Source organism: Trematomus bernacchii, unplaced genomic scaffold, assembly GCF_902827165.1.
Source record: "Trematomus bernacchii unplaced genomic scaffold, fTreBer1.1, whole genome shotgun sequence".
NCBI classification, from domain to species: Eukaryota; Metazoa; Chordata; class Actinopteri; order Perciformes; family Nototheniidae; genus Trematomus; species Trematomus bernacchii.
In genome coordinates, this window is record NW_022988050.1 from 7,815,772 (window position 1) to 7,834,856 (window position 19,085).

At 44.8% G+C, this 19,085-nt stretch overlaps 1 protein-coding gene across 1 annotated transcript; it reads left to right on the forward strand.

Annotated features, from left to right (window-relative positions):
• Window positions 1-8: 8 nt before the first annotated feature.
• Window positions 9-4,348, forward strand: dcakd (dephospho-CoA kinase domain containing). The gene is made up of 5 exons (XM_034119054.1): window positions 9-361; window positions 1,213-1,324; window positions 2,318-2,521; window positions 2,807-2,894; window positions 3,148-4,348. The coding sequence occupies exons 2-5, from the start codon at window positions 1,213-1,215 to the stop codon at window positions 3,431-3,433; spliced, it is 690 nt and encodes a 229-aa protein (XP_033974945.1). The 5' UTR covers window positions 9-361; the 3' UTR covers window positions 3,434-4,348.
• Window positions 4,349-19,085: the final 14,737 nt, after the last annotated feature.

Genomic DNA, 19,085 nt, shown 5'->3' on the forward strand with positions numbered 1-19,085 from the left:
TAAATGTGAATTTGCAATTAACTACGCGGAACCAACGTACGTCGGTAAAGTCGGAAGACTTTCGAGGTGGCGCTTGTCAAGCTAAGAAGCTAGGTCGTTAGCAATCAGCTGAGTGCAAGTCAGAGTTACAGACAGCAATATCTAGCGACACAACTGTGCTCGCCATTGTTTTCTGACTGCATATCTGAAAGGGCGGAGTGGAGATGGCTGCTGGTTTGTGGTATTGCAGATTTGTAGTCGCTCTCACCTGATAAAGACTTGTGCTAACGTTAGCTTGTTAGCAATCCTGGTTGTTTACTACACTCTGCAGGACATCCCAAAGTACATTCAGCCGAATTAAGGAGAAGCACACGTTTACAAGGTGAATATACAACAAGGGTTTGGTGGTTAACTAACAACATAACTTTAATAACTGTGTTAACCGGTCATTCTCTCAAATAAATTGGTTGCATAATAAAGGAGCTGTAGAGTCTGGTCTGGGTTTATTTTGGTGTTGAGTCAAGAATAACTTTAAAGCTGTCTGTCTAACTTTAGTTTGCTTGTTATCTAATTTGTGCACAAACTGAGTGCAGCTCAGCCTCTCCACAGCAGGGGGCGTGTTGTCCTCATAGCAGCATTATAAATAGCAAGTAACACCTGGATATTTCCAGAAATGTATTCGAAACATCTGTATATGTCTCTATCATCTTTCTTAGATTTAGATTGAATTACCCTTTATATTGGCTCTACTGTATGTGGACAAACACATAATATATACACCTTGTCAGCTTTTATTTCCTTTTGTATATTTCCACTTGTAGTGAAAAGTTAATTGTAATGTTTTGTTTTTTTTGCATTGCCCTGATTTACAAAAACTATTTTTTTATTTGGTATGGACTTTACATGAAAGTTAAAATACTAACATGCTGACAGTTATTTGTAAAACTTAACAATACTCGGTTGTTTAAATGGATCAAAAAGAAGAGAAAACCCATCCACAAATATGCCCAATACATTGTGGTATTGGGTTTGAGAACAATGCTGTTCCTCTTTTAGCCATGATTTTATACTTAAAAACAATTGACATTTCCAATCTACAAGTTTTTTTTATGATAAGATTGCTTTTTGTATACATTTGAATCACCTTCTCAGAGTCACCATACAGCTACAGTAACCCTTGTATTACTTTAGTGACATTACTCCCTGGTTAAACTGCCTTTGTCTTCCCTCAAGATGTTCCTGGTGGGACTGACGGGAGGTATTTCCTCAGGGAAAAGCGCAGTGTCTACGATGCTGCGGGAGCTCGGGTGTCCCATTATTGATGCTGATGTTGTAGCAAGGAAAGGTAAGTGGAAATCTCTCCTGCAAATATTAAGATTTCAAGTCAAGAGTTAGAATAACTAGTCAACACTGTCATCCAGGATAACTCAAATGAACTCACATGTGGTAATATGGATTCACCCACATCACTGACTCATAACGTTTATTATTATACTGAAATGGACATGAAGTGGTTGAGCCTGTAGGAGGTTCATTAAGACAAACGCTTGGAGAGAGTGCATGAATCATGACGGCGGTCTCTGTTGACTGCAGGGATGATGTAGTAGTTATCTGGTGAAGATAAAAGGTCACAGAACTAGGGGAAATGTCCCAGCTGCATGTAGAAAATAATAGAAGTAAAGATTGAATTGCACTCTGGTGATTGTTATTAAATTGATTACAATATTTTCTAATCCCCCTTTTCCCCTCTGTGTATCTTTTTCTGTGTGTATTTTTTTGTGTGTACTACTTTTCTTAGTTAGTGTAAAACGGTATATGTTCTTATTCTTATGTTCTTATTTTTGACACTGTTAAAGGTCACCTATCATGCAACTTTTTCATGTCTTTTATACATAAACATGTGTCCCCTCTGTGTAAAGAGATTCTGAAAGTTTCAGGAAAAAAGATTTGCTCACTTTTTGTCTTGATCCATTTATATATGATGTCATAACGATTTCTTGGCTTGTGTAACCATTAGCCAATAACCAACCAAGGTAACACCCCCCACCTTATCACCAGAATCTCCTCCTAGAGCACCATTGTGTTCTTTTTAACCAAATATCTCTCAGAGGGGCGTGGGGAGTGGCTCCTTATTTTCATCTAATGTAAAAGACAGAGAATCAGCACTTTTGAAACAGGGCTGAAACAGAGGGGATTATGGGATGCTACAATTATCTGTTTGGTATTTGGAGCCAAACACTTCAGAGACATGTTTGTATATATCTGAGACCTATAATGTATTGATGAAAAACAGTATAATAGGGGACCTTTAATTAAGATTTTCTTTTCTTGATACAAGTTGTGGAGCAGCACACTCCGGCCTATTCCCGCATCGTTTACCACTTTGGACCGGAGATCCTCCTCGAGAATGGCGAGATCGACCGGCAGAAGCTCGGTCAGCTCATCTTCGCCGACGAGGAGAAGAGGAAGCTGCTGAACTCCATCACCCACCCGGAGATCCATAAAGCAATGCTCAAAGAGATCCTGTTGTACTTTCTCAGAGGTGAGGCTGAGTGTGTCTGAGTTACAATCTACTGAAAGGGAGCTATGGCTGTTTTGATGTGGAGCGCCGATTGTCACAAAGCTGTATGAATTGCTCACTACACGCCAAATAATGCCAACATTTTAGAATATTACCAATATTCTTTACGAGGTTAAACGTGATGGTGGATCCAGCCACTGTGTATGTTGTTAAAAAGTTAAGAACTTTGCTACTTGTATTTCATAATGTTATAGTGTAAATGTGTTGAGGCACTTTTTAAAAATTATTCCTCTTTTGTTTCCACAGGATACCGCTACGTCGTGCTGGATGTGCCCCTTCTGTTCGAAACAAGACGTCTCACTAAGTTTCTCAACCACACTGTAGTAGTCTACTGGTAAGCCCACTGCTAACTTCCCCATTATTTTAGATGACTCATTATTTACAGGTTTCTCTCATCAAAATCTTAAAATATGTTGATGTTTGTTTTTGACAGAAACTGGCCATTAAGCCCAGTTTTGTGAGTTTTTGGTTACCTCTCTCTTCCCCTCTGTATGACATTTATTAGCATGACTCATTGCCTCTGGATTTTTTTTAACAAGGCACCCTGGCTGCTCCATAAATAACCTCCATTGTCTGTTCCCTCTCAGTGACCCTGCCACTCAGCTGCTGCGCCTGATGCAGAGGGACGGCCTGACACAGGAGCATGCGGAGCAGCGCGTGGCCGCACAGATGCCGCTCAATGAAAAGCGCGGCCTGGCCAATCACGTTGTGGAGAACTCCGGCAGCCGAGAGGACACCCACAGGCAGGTCCTGCGACTGCACACACGGCTGGAGGACTCCATGGACTTCCTCTTAGTGAGGGTCATCGCTATCGCTGCCACTACTAGTCTGGGAGGGATTCTGCTGTATGTAACCAAGATACTTATGTCCTAACAGAGGACAGACGCGGGGAGCAATAAGTGGGGGAGTGAGTAGAAACAGGCGATGGCACACCGGGGGGTCCCGATTCAATTTACTGTGAGATTAGTTTCCCAGCACCCACCACTACAGTTCAGTGGTGTGACATGCTCTGTTTGCTCCTAACACCGACTTACATTATTGACACAACATGCACTGACAAATGTGGTTTAGTGGGAAGGGTTTGAATGTGCAATTTATTTCGGTTTCACTCAGATACATTACAAACATGAAGGTGATACCTTAGAGTTGCTGCCCAATGCAGAAACGTTTATTTTAAATGTTAAGGGCCTCAACAGTGATCCCAGTTTGGGGCCTAAAACTAGCTAGAGTTTTTTTGTATTTGGTGCCGTATGCAACACATAACTAACATCAGCAATATCAGGCAAATGACTCGATCTAGTATATGAGATTTTATTTGATTGCATTTCATACCCTATGATGATATCCAAATAAGACATTTTGGTTGATAGTATACATTATGAACAGCTGCACATTCTTAAAACTGTTTATTTGCAGTTTGAGACCTCGATTTTTAGCACAAATGCCAGCCCAGTCCCCAATGATAAATGTGCGAAATTATTGGATGGACTAAAATACCCAACATGAATGACCTGATATTTACATAATATGTAATATGTTGATGATATGTATAATTAAGATGTGACGGGATGTATTTGACAATCCATTTGTAATGGGAACAGAATTAACAGACTTTATAAATATATACTGTAACACTGTATTTTCTTACACTTGAAGCGGCTCTCTGTAAATACTAAGTCTGTGATTTTATTTTCTGTGCGCACTCACTTGTCACTAAAACACAACATTTGTAGCAGCTGTTTGAATGAATTATAAAAGCGCTACTGTTTTAAAAAATAACAACTGTCAGATGGTCTTTTCATTATTTATTTTGTATCATTTTTTTATTTTAGTGCTAGATGCCATTTGTCCTGAACATATAATACTGTTCAATATTTACTGAATAATTCTGCAATTTGACACTAAGAGATTCATTTCTAATTCCTTTAAGGATGGGGGAGGTTCTTTTTGGCCTCTTAAATCAGATTTTAATACATATTAGTTTGAGGAGGTTTTTATGATATTACAACTAATTTGGAAAAAAACAATAACTTAACACATGTTGAGCCTTTGAATATCCTTTACACAACTGCTGTTGAGTCTCAATGCCCAAATCTTTAAAAAACGTAATTGCAACTAAGGATTTCTGTAAAATGTTAGGTCTTACGCAAAATCCAGGGAAACGCGGATTACGTCACTATGACATCATCAGGGTTATTCTCAGACTGTAGAAGGCTCACCTCAGAGAAACAGGAGACATTATACAACCTTTTTTCACAGAATGAGGACTTTTTAGGAATAAACTGAGAAAAACTGTAACTGAAGAAACTAGAAATTGATTGTTATCATTGTTTCTTTTAAAAAGTGACAAATGTCTGTTGGAATCTCCTGAAGCCAAAGTAGATATCTACAAATGTTTGGTTTGTCCAACCAACAGTCAAATTAATTAAATATTTTCTGTATGACTAACAAATGTTTACATATGAGAAGTTACCCTATTAGAATGCTAATTGTGTTATTCCATCAGATTACCATATTCGGTAGCATCCTATGACAACAGATATAAATCCTATCGACAACCCAATATTCTTTGCGAAACACATTGATATAATAACATCCTTCAGGTAATGTGTTAGTGAGAGTTCCTAAGGAGAGGAAAATAATGAACTCCCGTTAACGGTGAGTTGTGATGTCCTTGTTCTTGACCACATTAGAGCTTCGGCATGAAAATTCAGGCCTACAGGCGGACATGGTGACATCATCTTGGCAATGAAGTCCCAGGAGCCTGGGTGGCTCACTTGGCTTGGTCTAAAGCTCCTACTGGTCTCATATTTGTTTTCATCAAGCCACAGCAGAAATAATGCAAAGTGACTGGGGCTGAGGTGGGCGGGGGGGCATGCATGGCTACACATTTTGTAGCCCAATACACAAAATAACAAAGATAATGTAATATTTTGCACACATGCAAACAATTGGCAACATAATGCACACAATAAAACTGGCATGACAAATTCAGGGAGAGCCATGATGAACATGATTGTCTATTCTTAGGTTCCTTTGTTTTGTTTTTTTAAATCTACTCCTGCCTCTGTCTGAAAGTAACATGGTTTACTGGGCAGTCATCTGTTCAGCAGAGATTTCTAAATGTTCTTCTCTTTCTCAGATGCAGACAGAGGCCAGATGCAGAGCGTGTAAGGAAGTCTATATCTGCACCAGCAAGTGTGAAGGCTCCAGGCTGAAAAAGGGTGTCGAAATCTCAGTCTGAATATAAATTGCTTTTAATTCTGAGGGTGTCAAGCTAAAAGGTGAAAGTCTGAAGTTGCCTTGTTACACTTTGTAAAAGTGCATGGATACAGGCACAACCTAACGCTTCATTGTGTGTGGTAGGTCTTCTCCTGGAGCAGGGCAAATCATTTCCTGATGGCAGGGGGTAAAGACTTCTATAATCTCACCATCATTTTCAGAGAGTTGGCCTGCGGCACCACAGTGTGTCCACATTTTGAATCTCCTGTCTGAGTGGTTTTTCATCATTCCCCCCGCCTACACTGCCGTCAGGGAAGGTAAAGCAGCGTGAGCAAAGGAAAACCAAATAAATAGCTTTGCACAAAACTCAACTCCGGACATTAAACATGTTTTATTCCATGTTATTACACCTTCATGCAGATCTAGATCCCTCCGCTTCGCGTCCCCATAATGACCGCGTCTCTGCACATTATCCCTTACTTATGCAATGTTTAACTCTTGCATATGTCAGCTTGAGTCTGAATTGTTGACTCAAGGGGTTCATTTTTTTTTTTAACACAATTGAAAGAATGCCTGCCTAGAGGGTAATAGGTTTTCGGTATTCATTAGGGATTGTTAAAAGCAATTCGTTTTTTTTGAGTGTTTTCAATTAATTTGTAAACATTTGCAGTTCAAGACATATCTTAATATCTATGTGTGGGGGAAACTTCTGAAGCAATTGGAGTCAGGACTCAAGAGAGACACGATGACAAGACATGTCACGGGCCACGAGTTGACCACACGGTTGAGATGCCACATCAATTCTGAAGAACCCTCCTGTAGTTCCAGGTTTTAACTAGTTCAGAGTGTAATAATCAACATTCTTCAATAGATAGACTAAACAGCTGAGGACACTGAATCACAATTGTGTTGTCGCTTATGACTCGGGGTCATCTACACCCCGAGAAGGATTTGTTCCAGGTGCCCCACAACAATAACTATCTCTGACCGAAGTTGCACGGTCATAAACTGGTAACAACAACAAAATGCTTGGGCAGCCCCTCCTTAAGGGAGATAGCGGCTGCCCAAGGCTGGGCATCTGCGTCAGAGGGCAAAAGGTACAACCATGTATACAGAATTATTCCCTGACACTATGTGTTTGCAGGATGGTATCTACTGCAGTTTGTGTCTAGGAGAAATAAATAGGTGACACATCTGATTTGGAACCCTTCCAAAAGCTGTTTGTTTTTTACTTATTTAAAGGGGACCTATCATGCAAAATGCACTTTTGTACGTCTTTTATACATGAATATGTGTCCCCGGTGTTCCAGGGAACTCACCAAGTGTCAGAAAACACAACCCTCTCTATTTTCCTCCATACCCAAATCTCTAAAAAAGGGGCTGCGACGGATCTGATAAAAACTGATCCAGATTTGAACACTGTCCTGATGTCAGGACGGTGTCACTACGGCTATTGGGCCAACTCCACCAATCAGGAGGAGACAGCCACAGCCATTGCCGTTCGAAAGCGCTGGAGACGCTGTAGTACATATGCCAGGCCTGTAGATGGTGCTGTTCTGCCCTTATCTGCCCTTACACAAACAGAGCTAAACAATGTCAAATTGAGCAAAATGAGGCATGGCTCAAAAGTATAAATATGCCTTATATAGGTTTGGTCCTACACTATATTATTCAAATATAGCATGATAGGTCCACTTTAAATCATCAGTCATTATCTCCTGAATGTTTTGTAGCATTTTTAGGATGGGACACCTTTATGATTTGTATTGGTCCATAAACTTTGTTCCAGGAGAGGGAGAACAGGGCCTTTAATAGATTATATAGAGCTATACACCAAAAATATACCACTTTATTCACCTCACGCAGTCTACAACAGCTGTTACCGTTAACATTTCCTCTGGGGCATTCTCACAGAATCTTGACATGTCACAGTAGCCAAGAAAAGCAGAGGTGTAAATAACACAAGTAATGATAGCTGAAAACCAGTCAGCTACATTTCAATGTCCTGATTCAAGTTAAAGGAATAGCACTACTTAAAGGTCCCATGTCATGGCCATTTCTACTGATCATAATTCCATTGTTGAGGTATACTAGAATAGATTTATATTGTGCAATTTTCCAAACTCACATTGGTTTCTCATACAGCATCTCTGTATAGCATGGCCGGAGCTCGGCCGAAGAACACACACAGACCCACTCGCCGTGTCCCGCTGTCTCAGGCTGAGTCCAGGCTGAGAAATCCGCTGAGCTGCAGCTGAGAAAAATAAGGCTGGCTGAGTGTATGTGTGTGAGGAGCTCCGCGGATTGGTCTATTTGGACCAATTGGTCCATTTGGATTGTCGTTACGTCACATTGGTTCCCAGAAGAAAAAAATGGAAAAAGAAAATCTCCAACGAGGCGTTCTGGGGTAGCATAGACACGTCTTTTCTGTGTTAGAGTTTTACTCGCTACTTTGAGGGTTTGTGACTTTGCAGACCGTTTACATGCATAAAAAGCTACATAACACACAAGGGGATGGGTAATAACCGGAAAAGCATGACATGGGACCTTTAAGTAAGTATTTTCAGCAACACAATCAAAAGTAAAAATACTCTGGGTGATAAAGACACCACGACGTGCTGCATATATAGAAGGGCAAGCCAACCTGACCTGCGGCAAATTAGATTTCCTTTGTCGCAGATTGCTGTTTACCCGCAAGAGATTTGGAAAGAACCAGAATGGAATTAATGTCGTTGATACAAAACTTTCGATTATTATTAATTTTGTATTTTAAATTACATATTCTAAGTTATTATTTTATTGAAATTGTACTATATTTAAACAGAAATATAAAATCAGAACGATCCAAATAGCATGTTCTTTATTTTACCCAGATCTGCACCCTAAAAATGAAATTAGGACAAAATATCAGCCACGAATAATTGTTTTTGAAGGTCACCGAGAAGGTCCCTGACCCAACCTTGGTGCAGTTCTCTGTGTGTTGCTGAGGGTGGATTTGTCAAGTGAATATATTCTATATTGAGTGTGGGGATTTGGGAATTATTTTCTGATGAGAACCACCTAAGTGTTTTGATTTCAGTTTGACAAAAAGAGCAACGCTGAAAACCCCACAAGGCCCTGGTGTGCCCACTCTCTCTTAGCCCAACAGGTCACAAATGCAGCTCGACACCAACGGGTAGAATAAACAGGCCTGAGCAACTGTAACGACTTTAGTGTTCTTGAACTCTGGCATCTTGTGTCATGCTGAAGAAAGAGGCACTCGCAGCGCCTCCGTAGCCCGTTGTCAGACTGCATCCACGAGACCGCGGTGAGGTGAAGAGACAGGCAGCACGCCAGCGGAGCGTCCCCAGCCGCATGACTCAGCCTGTCCCTCTGCGTTAGCCCCCGCTCAGTCAGGACCATGAGGAAACAGGGCCGTTGGTATTGAGTCACTGACACACTGGACAGTCCCCAGATCAAGCATGATGATGGGGTAGAAAGTGGAGGATGTATGTTGTCATGTTCTCCCAAGGGTGCAAGGACAAGGGGTGATGTGCATGGGTGCATACATGCAGATCTACTTTTAGTCAAGGAGATGATTAAGTACATGTATGTGTGACCTCTACTCTCCAGTGGGTGTATTCATCATGCCTGCCACACAAGTTAAGTCACTTCACAATAACATAATTTGACCACAATTTAAAGGTGACCTAGTGAGCTTTCTTTTAAATAAAGTTATGTTTACATGCAATGTTACTAAGCAGATACATTGTGTGAGTCACTGAGCTCTATGTGATGAATGCATGCTGATTTATTGGTAGTATTTGAGCCCTGCGTGGTTAGCTTTCAGTCTTTGCTGCCTTTGTTGGGAAATTGCTGTATAAGTCCCACCTTTAGATCATTGGAGAAGTTTGAAACCATTGGCAGAAGTGTATGCCCTGTCCCTTGAATGTGCCTATGTCCAACAAACCGGGGTCCTTTCGTAGAAAAACAGCTCCATAGCACTACTACAGGTCAAACACGTTTTTAGGTAACTTTAATGCCATGTTTTGTTTAATCAGCCAATTCTTAAATGCTTTGTTTAAAGGCCCATACACACCAAACCAACACAAAACAAAGGTAATTCACATGTTGGTTTATAAATTGTTTCCCAATTTTCCCAAACGTGAGGGAACACAACACTGAGCGTTAATGTTGCAGTGCCATGCAACATTAACGCTCAGTGTTGTGTTCCCTCACGTAGGCCCGTCTGGTCCAAAAAGTTGGACTTGAATACAGGAAAACGGTTGACACTGGTGGGTCAGCACTAAAACACCAAAATATTGATGTAAAATTGGGAAACAATTTATAAACCAACATGTGAATTACCTTTGTTTAGTGTTCGTAGTTGTTTATTGTAGGTTAATTGTGACAAAACATAGATCATGGCCAGGGTTCTACTCTAAATCTATGATTTCTCTATAGCAGTTCTTGTCTGATCGTAAATACTTTCTGTTTGGGAAACCTTACATTTAGGGATGTCCCGATCCGATCACGTGATCGGGGATCGGAGCCGATCACGTGATTTTCACGTGATCGGGGATCGGGAGAAAAAAATCGGGGATCGGAGTTTTTTTTTTTTTTTTTTTTTTTTTATAAAATATTTTTATACATTTTATTTAATGTTACAAAACAAAAATGACCATGTTCACGTCTTAAAGTCATCCTGAGGCCTTAGTTTTGGGTTAAAATTACACAACATCATGTATGTGTTGCTTCTTTTGGGCTTGTTTTCATAGACCTGGTTGCTTATTTCTCTCAAATCTGGCAACAGAGTGGGCACAGTGTCTAATAGCAGCAGTAAGCTAACAAGAGGCTACGTTCAGCTGGTGACTCGGGAGTCGGGACAGAGAAAATGTCAGGAGTTTGGAAGTATTATAAAATTGAAAGCGAAGGCAGTGTAACAGCCAGATGCAATGTTTGCAAGGCGGAGGTTCCGCGTGGTGGAAAGAACAGAGCTACGTTCAACATAACCAATCTAATACAAACACCACCAACAACAACACGACGAGTACACAGCGGCCACTCAGGTAACGGCACTGAAACAACCGACACTTTCAGAGACTTTTAAAAGGAAAGAGAAACTACCCCAGAACAGTGAAAAGGCCAAAAAAATAACAGCCAAGATAGCTGAATTCATCGCGTTGGATGACCAGCCGTTATGCTGTGTTCACACCGGACGCGATGCGACGTTTGGGGGCGGCGCGATTACATGTAAAGTCAATGCAGAGACGTGGACAGACGCGAATTCGCTCCGACGGCGTGCATGAAGCGGTGGACGCGGCGCGAATCACACGATTGAGGCGATTGAACGGTGCCGCGTTAAACGCGAGAGTTCAATTTTTTCAACTCGAGCGTCAAATTCACATGACGCGTTCTCGCGGAAGCCAATCAGCGGTGAGGATCTCAGCCGCCGTCACTGACGTTCAACCACACAACATCAGCCGTTAGCTGTTAGCAGTTAGCACACAGAGCTCACAGCTCCTCATATCCGTTCAGAAACTGGACAAAAGTTAAACAAGTACAAACCACAGACTGTCTGTGTCATGGTGAATACAGTCGCTGCTTATTTATGTCTGTAGGCCGTTGTTATGAGTGTGGAATGAGCATATACAACGTTAGCTTAGCCTGGTTGACCCGATCTTCATTCAGAAAACAAGCATTTTAAAAGGTTTTTCGCCTGCCGTCTTGTCTGCAGACTTGTCAAAGCATTAATTCATGGTTGTTACTAACCGGTATCAGTATGTTGTTACTTCGGCATCATTTAGAAACGTGTATTACAATTTAATCACGGTAAAATATGTTCATTTGTTGTAGTTGTAGCTCCCGAGCCAGCGCGTCTTGTTTGAATGACGCGAGTAAACACAGCTGGCAGCCGCGGTGAAACTCCAGCATTTAGAGCGATGCGATAGGAGCGATTAGAGCGAATAGTCTGCATTATTACAGAACAGAACCAAATTGTAGTAAATCAAAATAATTGAATCTGGTCTAATGGGGCTAGGATAAATCAGATCTTGAGCATTAGCAGTATGACCGAATGGCAGTAAAACTAAACAAACAATGCACTGAACGAGCTTATCATGGGTGGTTATCTCCACTCTGCATTGTAAAAAAACAAACTGTAAAAAAACGGTAAAAAGTCTGGCAGCTGTGATTCCAAAAACTTACCGTCAAATTACAGTGAAATACCCTAATTACAATCATTTGAAAATACCGTAAATTCACAGTAAATATTATTAATTTCCTTGACAGAGAAACACTGTTATTTTACAGGTATCTTCCCTTATTTATTACGGACATAATTTAGAGTTAAGCATGTACATTTTTTATCCTAAATTATTATGGTCAAACACCTTCAATAAAGTGACAGAACTTAAAGTTCAGCAGTGAAACACTGTTATTTTACAGGTTTATCTGCTCTTTTTACAGTTAATAACCTTTAATAAAAGTACAGCACTAATACTTCTACGGGCAAAAAACCCGTAAAAAAAAACGGTTAAATGACTGGCAGCAGGCTGCCAAACAAAAACCATAAAATTAAAGTAAAAATACTTTAACTGAAATAAAGTGCAAAAGCAATTAATATACAGGAATTGTCCTTAAAGATTTTACAGGAAAACACTTTCCTCTCTTTTCAAAATCCATTGTCTTAAAATGTTACATTCAAATACCTTAAATAAAGTTCTGATGAGAAAAACAGTTTTTTACATTTTTTTTTATTAGATTTGTATGATCAAACACTAAAATAAATACAGAACCTAACTTGTTCACTCACCCTCCTATCCCAAGTTTGTAGGATAATTTATATTGGCTGCAAAAAACTTGAGGCCCAATCATGTTATATCTCACACAGGCTCCGCCCTCTACTGGACTCTATGGGTACTACTCTCTATCATGCTGTGCGTGCTTTCACCTACTGAATTTACGTAAACGTAGCCGGCCAATCGGGGCGAGCCTACCTGAATGCGCGCGCAGGCCCACAGTATATAAGGCGGCTACAGCCGCCGCCCCACTATCCTATACACTCTTCAGCGAGCGGACTAGGAAAGACAGGGCCTCCAGGTAGAGGGCTCCGCCTGTGTTTATATAACTAGGGTTACAATACGTAACCCCCCGTTATATCTCACACAGGCTCCGCCCTCTACTGGACTCTATGGGTACAGTGGGCGGAGCCCCGATGTATAAACGCCCTGTCGTCCAACAACATCGACCCACCACACCGTCCCTGACCGGCTTTTGGCTAACATCCACTGCATCCCCACTTCCTCCCATCCGGTTGTAACCGTGGAGAAGTCGGGGCCGCAACTTGGATAAGGCACACTCACACACGCTTACCTCGTGTAGATTGTGCATGGAAAAAACTGTGCGGAGACTCCGTCTGGAGCCTACCGCGCACCATGTTCCCCAGGTCCCTCAGGAGCACGGGAAAACCACATCCCCCACACTCACACACGCTCCGTGTAGAGTGGGCATGGACAATAGTGAGGAAGGCTCACAGGCTGCCCATAGGCAGGCGGGGAGAGTCCTCCAGCGCTGTATGGGGCTGATTGCGCACCATGTCTCCCGAGTCCCTCAGGACCATGGGAAAAACACAAGTGCTTTATGTCCAGGGGGGGGGGTCAGATACCTGCTGACCCACAGCCACCCCCCTCTCACCAGTCATGAGTTGCCTCGGCAAGCACCGACGACGAGAAGGAGCCAGACATGTCCAGGAGATAACATTTTATGAAGGGGCCTGGCGTAGACCATCATTGGCCTGGCATTATTTACCATCACAGGATGGTAAATAATGCAATGTTTAAATATTGCTTACTGCACATATTTTATATTCTATAATTGATTGCATTCTATTTCGATGTAAATTACTGCTTTATTTTATTGCTATCTTACTATATTTGTATTAGTGTTCTTAATATAGTTTGCTATCTGTGTACTTTTTTTTATTTTTGTTTTTTATTTGTATGTATGCACCACGACACCTAGTCAAATTCCTCGTACGTGTGAACCTACCTGGCAATAAACCTGTTTCTGATTCTGATCTTTTTGTCGTCTAGGTTGCACTGCCACGTCTACAGTAGCGCAGAATGGACAGAGGAAACGGGGGGTTACGTATTGTAACCCTAGTTATATAAACACAGGCTCCGCCCTCTACTGGACTCTATGGGTACTACTCTCTATCATGCTGTGCGTGCTTTCACCTACTGAATTTACGTAAACGTAGCCGGCCAATCGGGGCGAGCCTACCTGAATGCGCGCGCAGGGCCACAGTATATAAGGCGGCTACAGTACGAAGATTAGAAGAAACGAAAAATGGACTCACCATTACTGGAATCTCGGCCATGCCCCACCTGCCTTGGTTTGATCGCGGGCACCGATCTCCACCCCCTCTGTAGAGTGTTTGGGGGACCAGGATATGGCCGAGGCGGTGCCATTCACGTTCGCCATTCCAGCGGGGCGGATGGCTCCGTTTGCCGTTGTCAGGCACTTCCGGGTTCGGTCCATGGAGGTCCACCGCCCTAGGTGATGACCATGGCGGCGGAGCGCAGCTGCTCCCAGCGGGCAGCAGGCTATGAGGTGTGATTTGTGCCAAAGAACAGATAACTAAGCTCACTGAGCGGAGAACTGACGTGTCAACGTACGCCAACGCCTCCATCAATTTTGAATGGGTTGACGTGCAGGGAGCTGAAAAGAGCTCTGCCACGCTACCGCGTGACAGGGCGACTGCAGATAAACACGGGTGTGTTGGGCATCTCGCTCATTGCTGGAGATGCCCCCACCTCGCCAGATCAACGCGATTATTTGTAGCTTGATCGTGGCCGCCGCCGTTGTCTGCCGTGTGGTATCCCGGTGAGGGATCACGCCGCATGACACTTTTCAAAAAGGACCGTGTTGATCTCCTGGGAGCCCCCGTGTTTACGGAAGGGCTCTTTGGATCGATCTCCTTGGTCACGTGGCACACTCCCCGCCCCCTCTGTAAACTCCAGTATAGGAGCCAGCAGGTGGGCGCGTGCACGTGAGTGGAATAAACCGTAGTGCTGTCAAAGCACTGTGCGGGTTCAAGAGAGTGATGTGTGTGTGAGAAATGCATTCAGTGAAAACGATTGCATTTATCCCAGAGTAAGAGTCATCTCTCTCCACATTTCCACTTTTCACCATAATGTCCGTTTCAAAGAGATGGCATTTGGCAGAGCCGCGGCCCCACGGGAGCTGCCGCGGTGCGTTCAAGAACCTCAGTAGAAAATCGGCCCCTTTTTCTGTGTCAGCCCCCATGCCAAAACTCCCTTTTATGGAAGGTTTGGCAGCGGAGTAGGCCACCAGAGAATACTACAGCTTCTTAGCTGTGGCTCCAAAGTCGAAAAGAGGCCCTGTTGCAAGAACGGTGGGTTACGTATATAGTAACCCTAGTTCTAGAGTGATGTGTGTGTGAAAAATGCATTTAGTAAAAACGATTGCATTTATCCCAGAGTAAGTCATATCTCTCCACAATTCCACATTTTCCCATAATGTCTCGTTGAGATCGGCAAGGCCGTTTTCATACGATGTTAATTGGACACCCATTATGAGGCGTGGCCCCCGTGAGAGTGGCCGCGGTGCCTTCAGGGACCTCCGCAGAAGAACAGTGCGTTACGTAGTGTAACTCTAGTTCTAAAGTGATATGTGTGTGTAAAATGCATTCAGTAAAAACGATTGCATTTATCCCAGAGTAAGAGTCATCTCTCTCCACATTCCACATTTCCCCATAATGTCCGTTTCAAGGAGACGGCATTATGATGACGCGCGGCCCCCCCCCGTGAGAGTGGCCGCGGTGCGTTCAGGGACCTCCGCAGAAGAACAGTGGGTTACGTAGTGTAACTCTAGTTCTAGAGTGATATGTGTGTGTAAAATGCATTCAGTAAAAACGATTGCATTTATCCCAGAGTAAGAGTCATCTCTCTCCACATTCCACATTTTCCACATTTCCCCATAATGTCCGTTTCAAGAGACGGCATTATGACGACGCGCGGCCCCCCCCCCGAGAGTGGGCCGCGGTGCGTTCATGGACAGAAGAAGCTCCGATTAATGCTTATTTCTCTCTAAGAGAAAACAGCATTATGGTGGAGCGCGCGCTCTCACGGGAGCATGCCATGGTGCGTTCAGGGACCTCAGTTAAAAATCGTCCGTTTTTTTCTCTGAGTGGAAACTACATTATAGAAAAACGGCCCTTTCTGTGTCAGCCCCCCATGGGTCAAACTTCCTTTTATGGAGGGTTTGACGGCGGAGTGGGCCACCAGAGAGTACCACAGCTTCATAGCTGCGGCTCTGCAGCTGATTGCACATCCCCTAACACAATGTTATGGGGAATGGAAAATCAGTGGTGTATTAACAGAGCGCATGGACAGGACACTGAGACTGGGTTATTCACTCCAGTTTTGCAGCATCCCTCCTCCGTTCAGAGGCAGGAGAGAGGCACATCTGTCATCCCAGGAGGAGGTTTCCTCTCAGCATGTGCACTCTCAAGTCAGAGAGAAGGGGCATTATTCCCTGTACTTCCTGGTTCCCAAGAAGACAGGAGAATTCAGGCCCATTCTGGATCTTCAATGCCTGAACCAGCACATTGCATGCAAGAAGTTCCATATGTTAACTATGAAACAGTTACTGAGACTGGTGCAGCCAGGCGATTGGTTCACAACCATCGACCTGAAGAACGCTTACTTTCATGGCGAAATTGCTCCAAGAGCACAGAAAGTATTTGCGTTTTGCCTTCCAGGGGGTAGCCTACGAGTACAACAGATGCTGTTCGGCTACTCCCTATCCCCACGCACGTTCAGCCACGACGCTGCAACCGCTGCGGGACCATGGCATGAGGGACGACCTCATAGTTATGGCCAGGTCCAGGGAATGGGCAATACTCCACACAGCCCAATTGATCCTACACCTAACCAAGTTGGGTTGAAAAAGAAGTTGCGGTCAATTGGAAGAAGAGCTCCCCCATACCAAACCAGCAGGTAGAATATCTGGGGGTGATGCTCGATGCAGGCAGACTACGTGTCACCCTGACAGAAAGCAGACAGGCATCCCTGCTGCGGGCAGTCTGCAGGCTGCGTCAGGGGGCGACGGTGACAGCTTTGATCATCATGTAGACTTTGGGTCTCATGACGGCTTCTCACTCCGTAGTGCCACTCGGACTGCTGCATGCACGTCGCATGCAGATGTGGTTTACCGGCCTTCGTTTAGATCTTAAGACACAAACGACGTCTGGTGGCCATCCCCCCCCTCAGTAGAGAGCAACCTCCGATTCTGGGGGTCCCCAGAGAATCTGCGGAGGGGAGCTCCACTGGGGCAGGTAACCTCCTATATCACAGTCTTCACAGACGCTTCAAAGAAAAAGAAAGTGACAGGATGGGGGGGACGTGTCTAGAGAGAGCTGTGGGTGGTTGCTGGCCTCTGGCGGCATAGCAACCTCCTGGAGCTGCAAGCAGTGATGTTGGTCCTACAGCACGGCAAACCCTTAATACAGGGCAAACATGTGCTAGTAAGGAGCGGCAACCGCACCACAGTGGCGTACATCAACAGGCAGGGCGGAGTCCGCTCAATAGCCTGGTTGACCGCAGCAGAGAACCTGTGGCTGTGGGTTTCACAGATTGTGTTGTCTCTAAGGGCCCTGCACATCCCGGGACGGGAGAACAGGGGGGCCGACCTCATGTCAAGAGGCGGACCCCTGCCAGACGAGTGGAGGCTTCACCCGGAGGTGGTGAAGCAGGTCTGGACTCAGTTCGGTAGAACAGAGGTGGACCTGTTCGGCGCAACAGCCACTGTGCCCTGTGGTTCTCCCTGGCTCGGTGGGACAACCCGCCCTTGGGGGTCGACACATTTGCACACGAGCCATGGCCAAGAAAGCTGCTTTACGCCTTTCCACCGCTGCACCTTATCCCCCCCCTCCTGGAGAGGGTGAGGCGGGAACAGCTGTCAATCATCCTGGTGGCCCCAGATCGCCGCCTGGCGCCGTGGTAACGCGGGGGTAACACAGATGATGGTGGGCCAGCCCTGGGCGATTCCTCAGGTCTGGGGAGCGCTGTCTCAGGAAGCAGGTGCAATAGGGGCGTTACCCACTCTGGGCCAACCTCTCCAGGCTTGGCTCCTGAGAGGGACAGGCTGAGACAGGTGGGGCTGTCTGATAACATTATTCAGACTATCCAAGCAGCAAGAGCAGAATCCACCACAGCTTGTTACAGGCCAAAGTGGGCGGGATTCCGGCGATGGTGTGAAGGAAGGAGTCTAGAGCCTCTGTCATGCACGCTGGGCTCTATTCTTACCTACTTACAGATACTGGTGGACAGGGGGCTGGCTCATTCCACAATTAAGGTGTATGCAGCAGCCATTTCGTCCTGCCATGAGGGATTTGGAGGCAGGTCAGCCTTCAGTCAGCCGCTTATGGCGCGGTTTTTGCAGGGGGTCAGGAGGCAGCGCCCAGTAGTGCACGCCTCCGCCCCGCAGTGGGACCTGCCGTTGGTGCTCGAGGCTCTGGTCACAGAACCATTTGAGCCTCTGGAGCTCTCCTCCCTGAAAGCACTGTCATGGAAGACAGCATTGCTACTTGCCTTGACTTCGGCTAAAAGAGTGTCCAAGCTGACCGCTCTGTCGGTACACCCAAGTTGTCTTTTGATCCGGGGTGACCGTAGCGGGGCGACACTCAGGCCGAACCACTCCTTTACTCCTAAGAGTATCAGAAGTTCATTCAGATCAAGGGCTATTCAGTTAGGTGGCTTTAATCTTCCACCCCATTTTGGGGCCAGGGAGGCTAAATTGCACCTCCTCTGCCCAGTGCGTGCGCTAGCATGCTATGTAGAGCGCACGGCTGCCATTAGGCGCACTGAACAACTGTTTGTGTGCTTTGGGGATGGTGTGGCTGGAAAAGCCCTCTCAAAGAAGCGCCTAACAGGATGGCTATGCAGGTGCATTACACATGCCTATGGACGGGCGGGGAGAGCCCTCCCCACTGGGGTCCGTGCACATTCTACACGGGCTGTGGCTGTGTCAACAGCCTTATTCAGCGGCGTGAGTGTAGAAGATATATGCACGGCGGCGTCTTGGTCTACGCCAGGCCCCTTCATAAAATGTTATCTCCTGGACATGTCTGGCTCCTTCTCGTCGTCGGTGCTTGCCGAGGCAACTCATGACTGGTGAGAGGGGGGTGGCTGTGGGTCAGCAGGTATCTGACCCCCCCCCCTGGACATAAAGCACTTGTGTTTTTCCCATGGTCCTGAGGGACTCGGGAGACATGGTGCGCAATCAGCCCCATACAGCG

Excerpts from the sequence above, each read along its gene's own strand:
- dcakd (XM_034119054.1), top strand. The coding sequence starts at position 1,213 with ATGTTCCTGGTGGGACTGACGGGAGGTATTTCCTCAGGGAAAAGCGCA. Across the intron at positions 1,325-2,317 it reads TGATGTTGTAGCAAGGAAAG|TTGTGGAGCAGCACACTCCG; the intron begins GTAAGTGGAAAT and ends TCTTGATACAAG. Across the intron at positions 2,522-2,806 it reads CCTGTTGTACTTTCTCAGAG|GATACCGCTACGTCGTGCTG; the intron begins GTGAGGCTGAGT and ends TTGTTTCCACAG.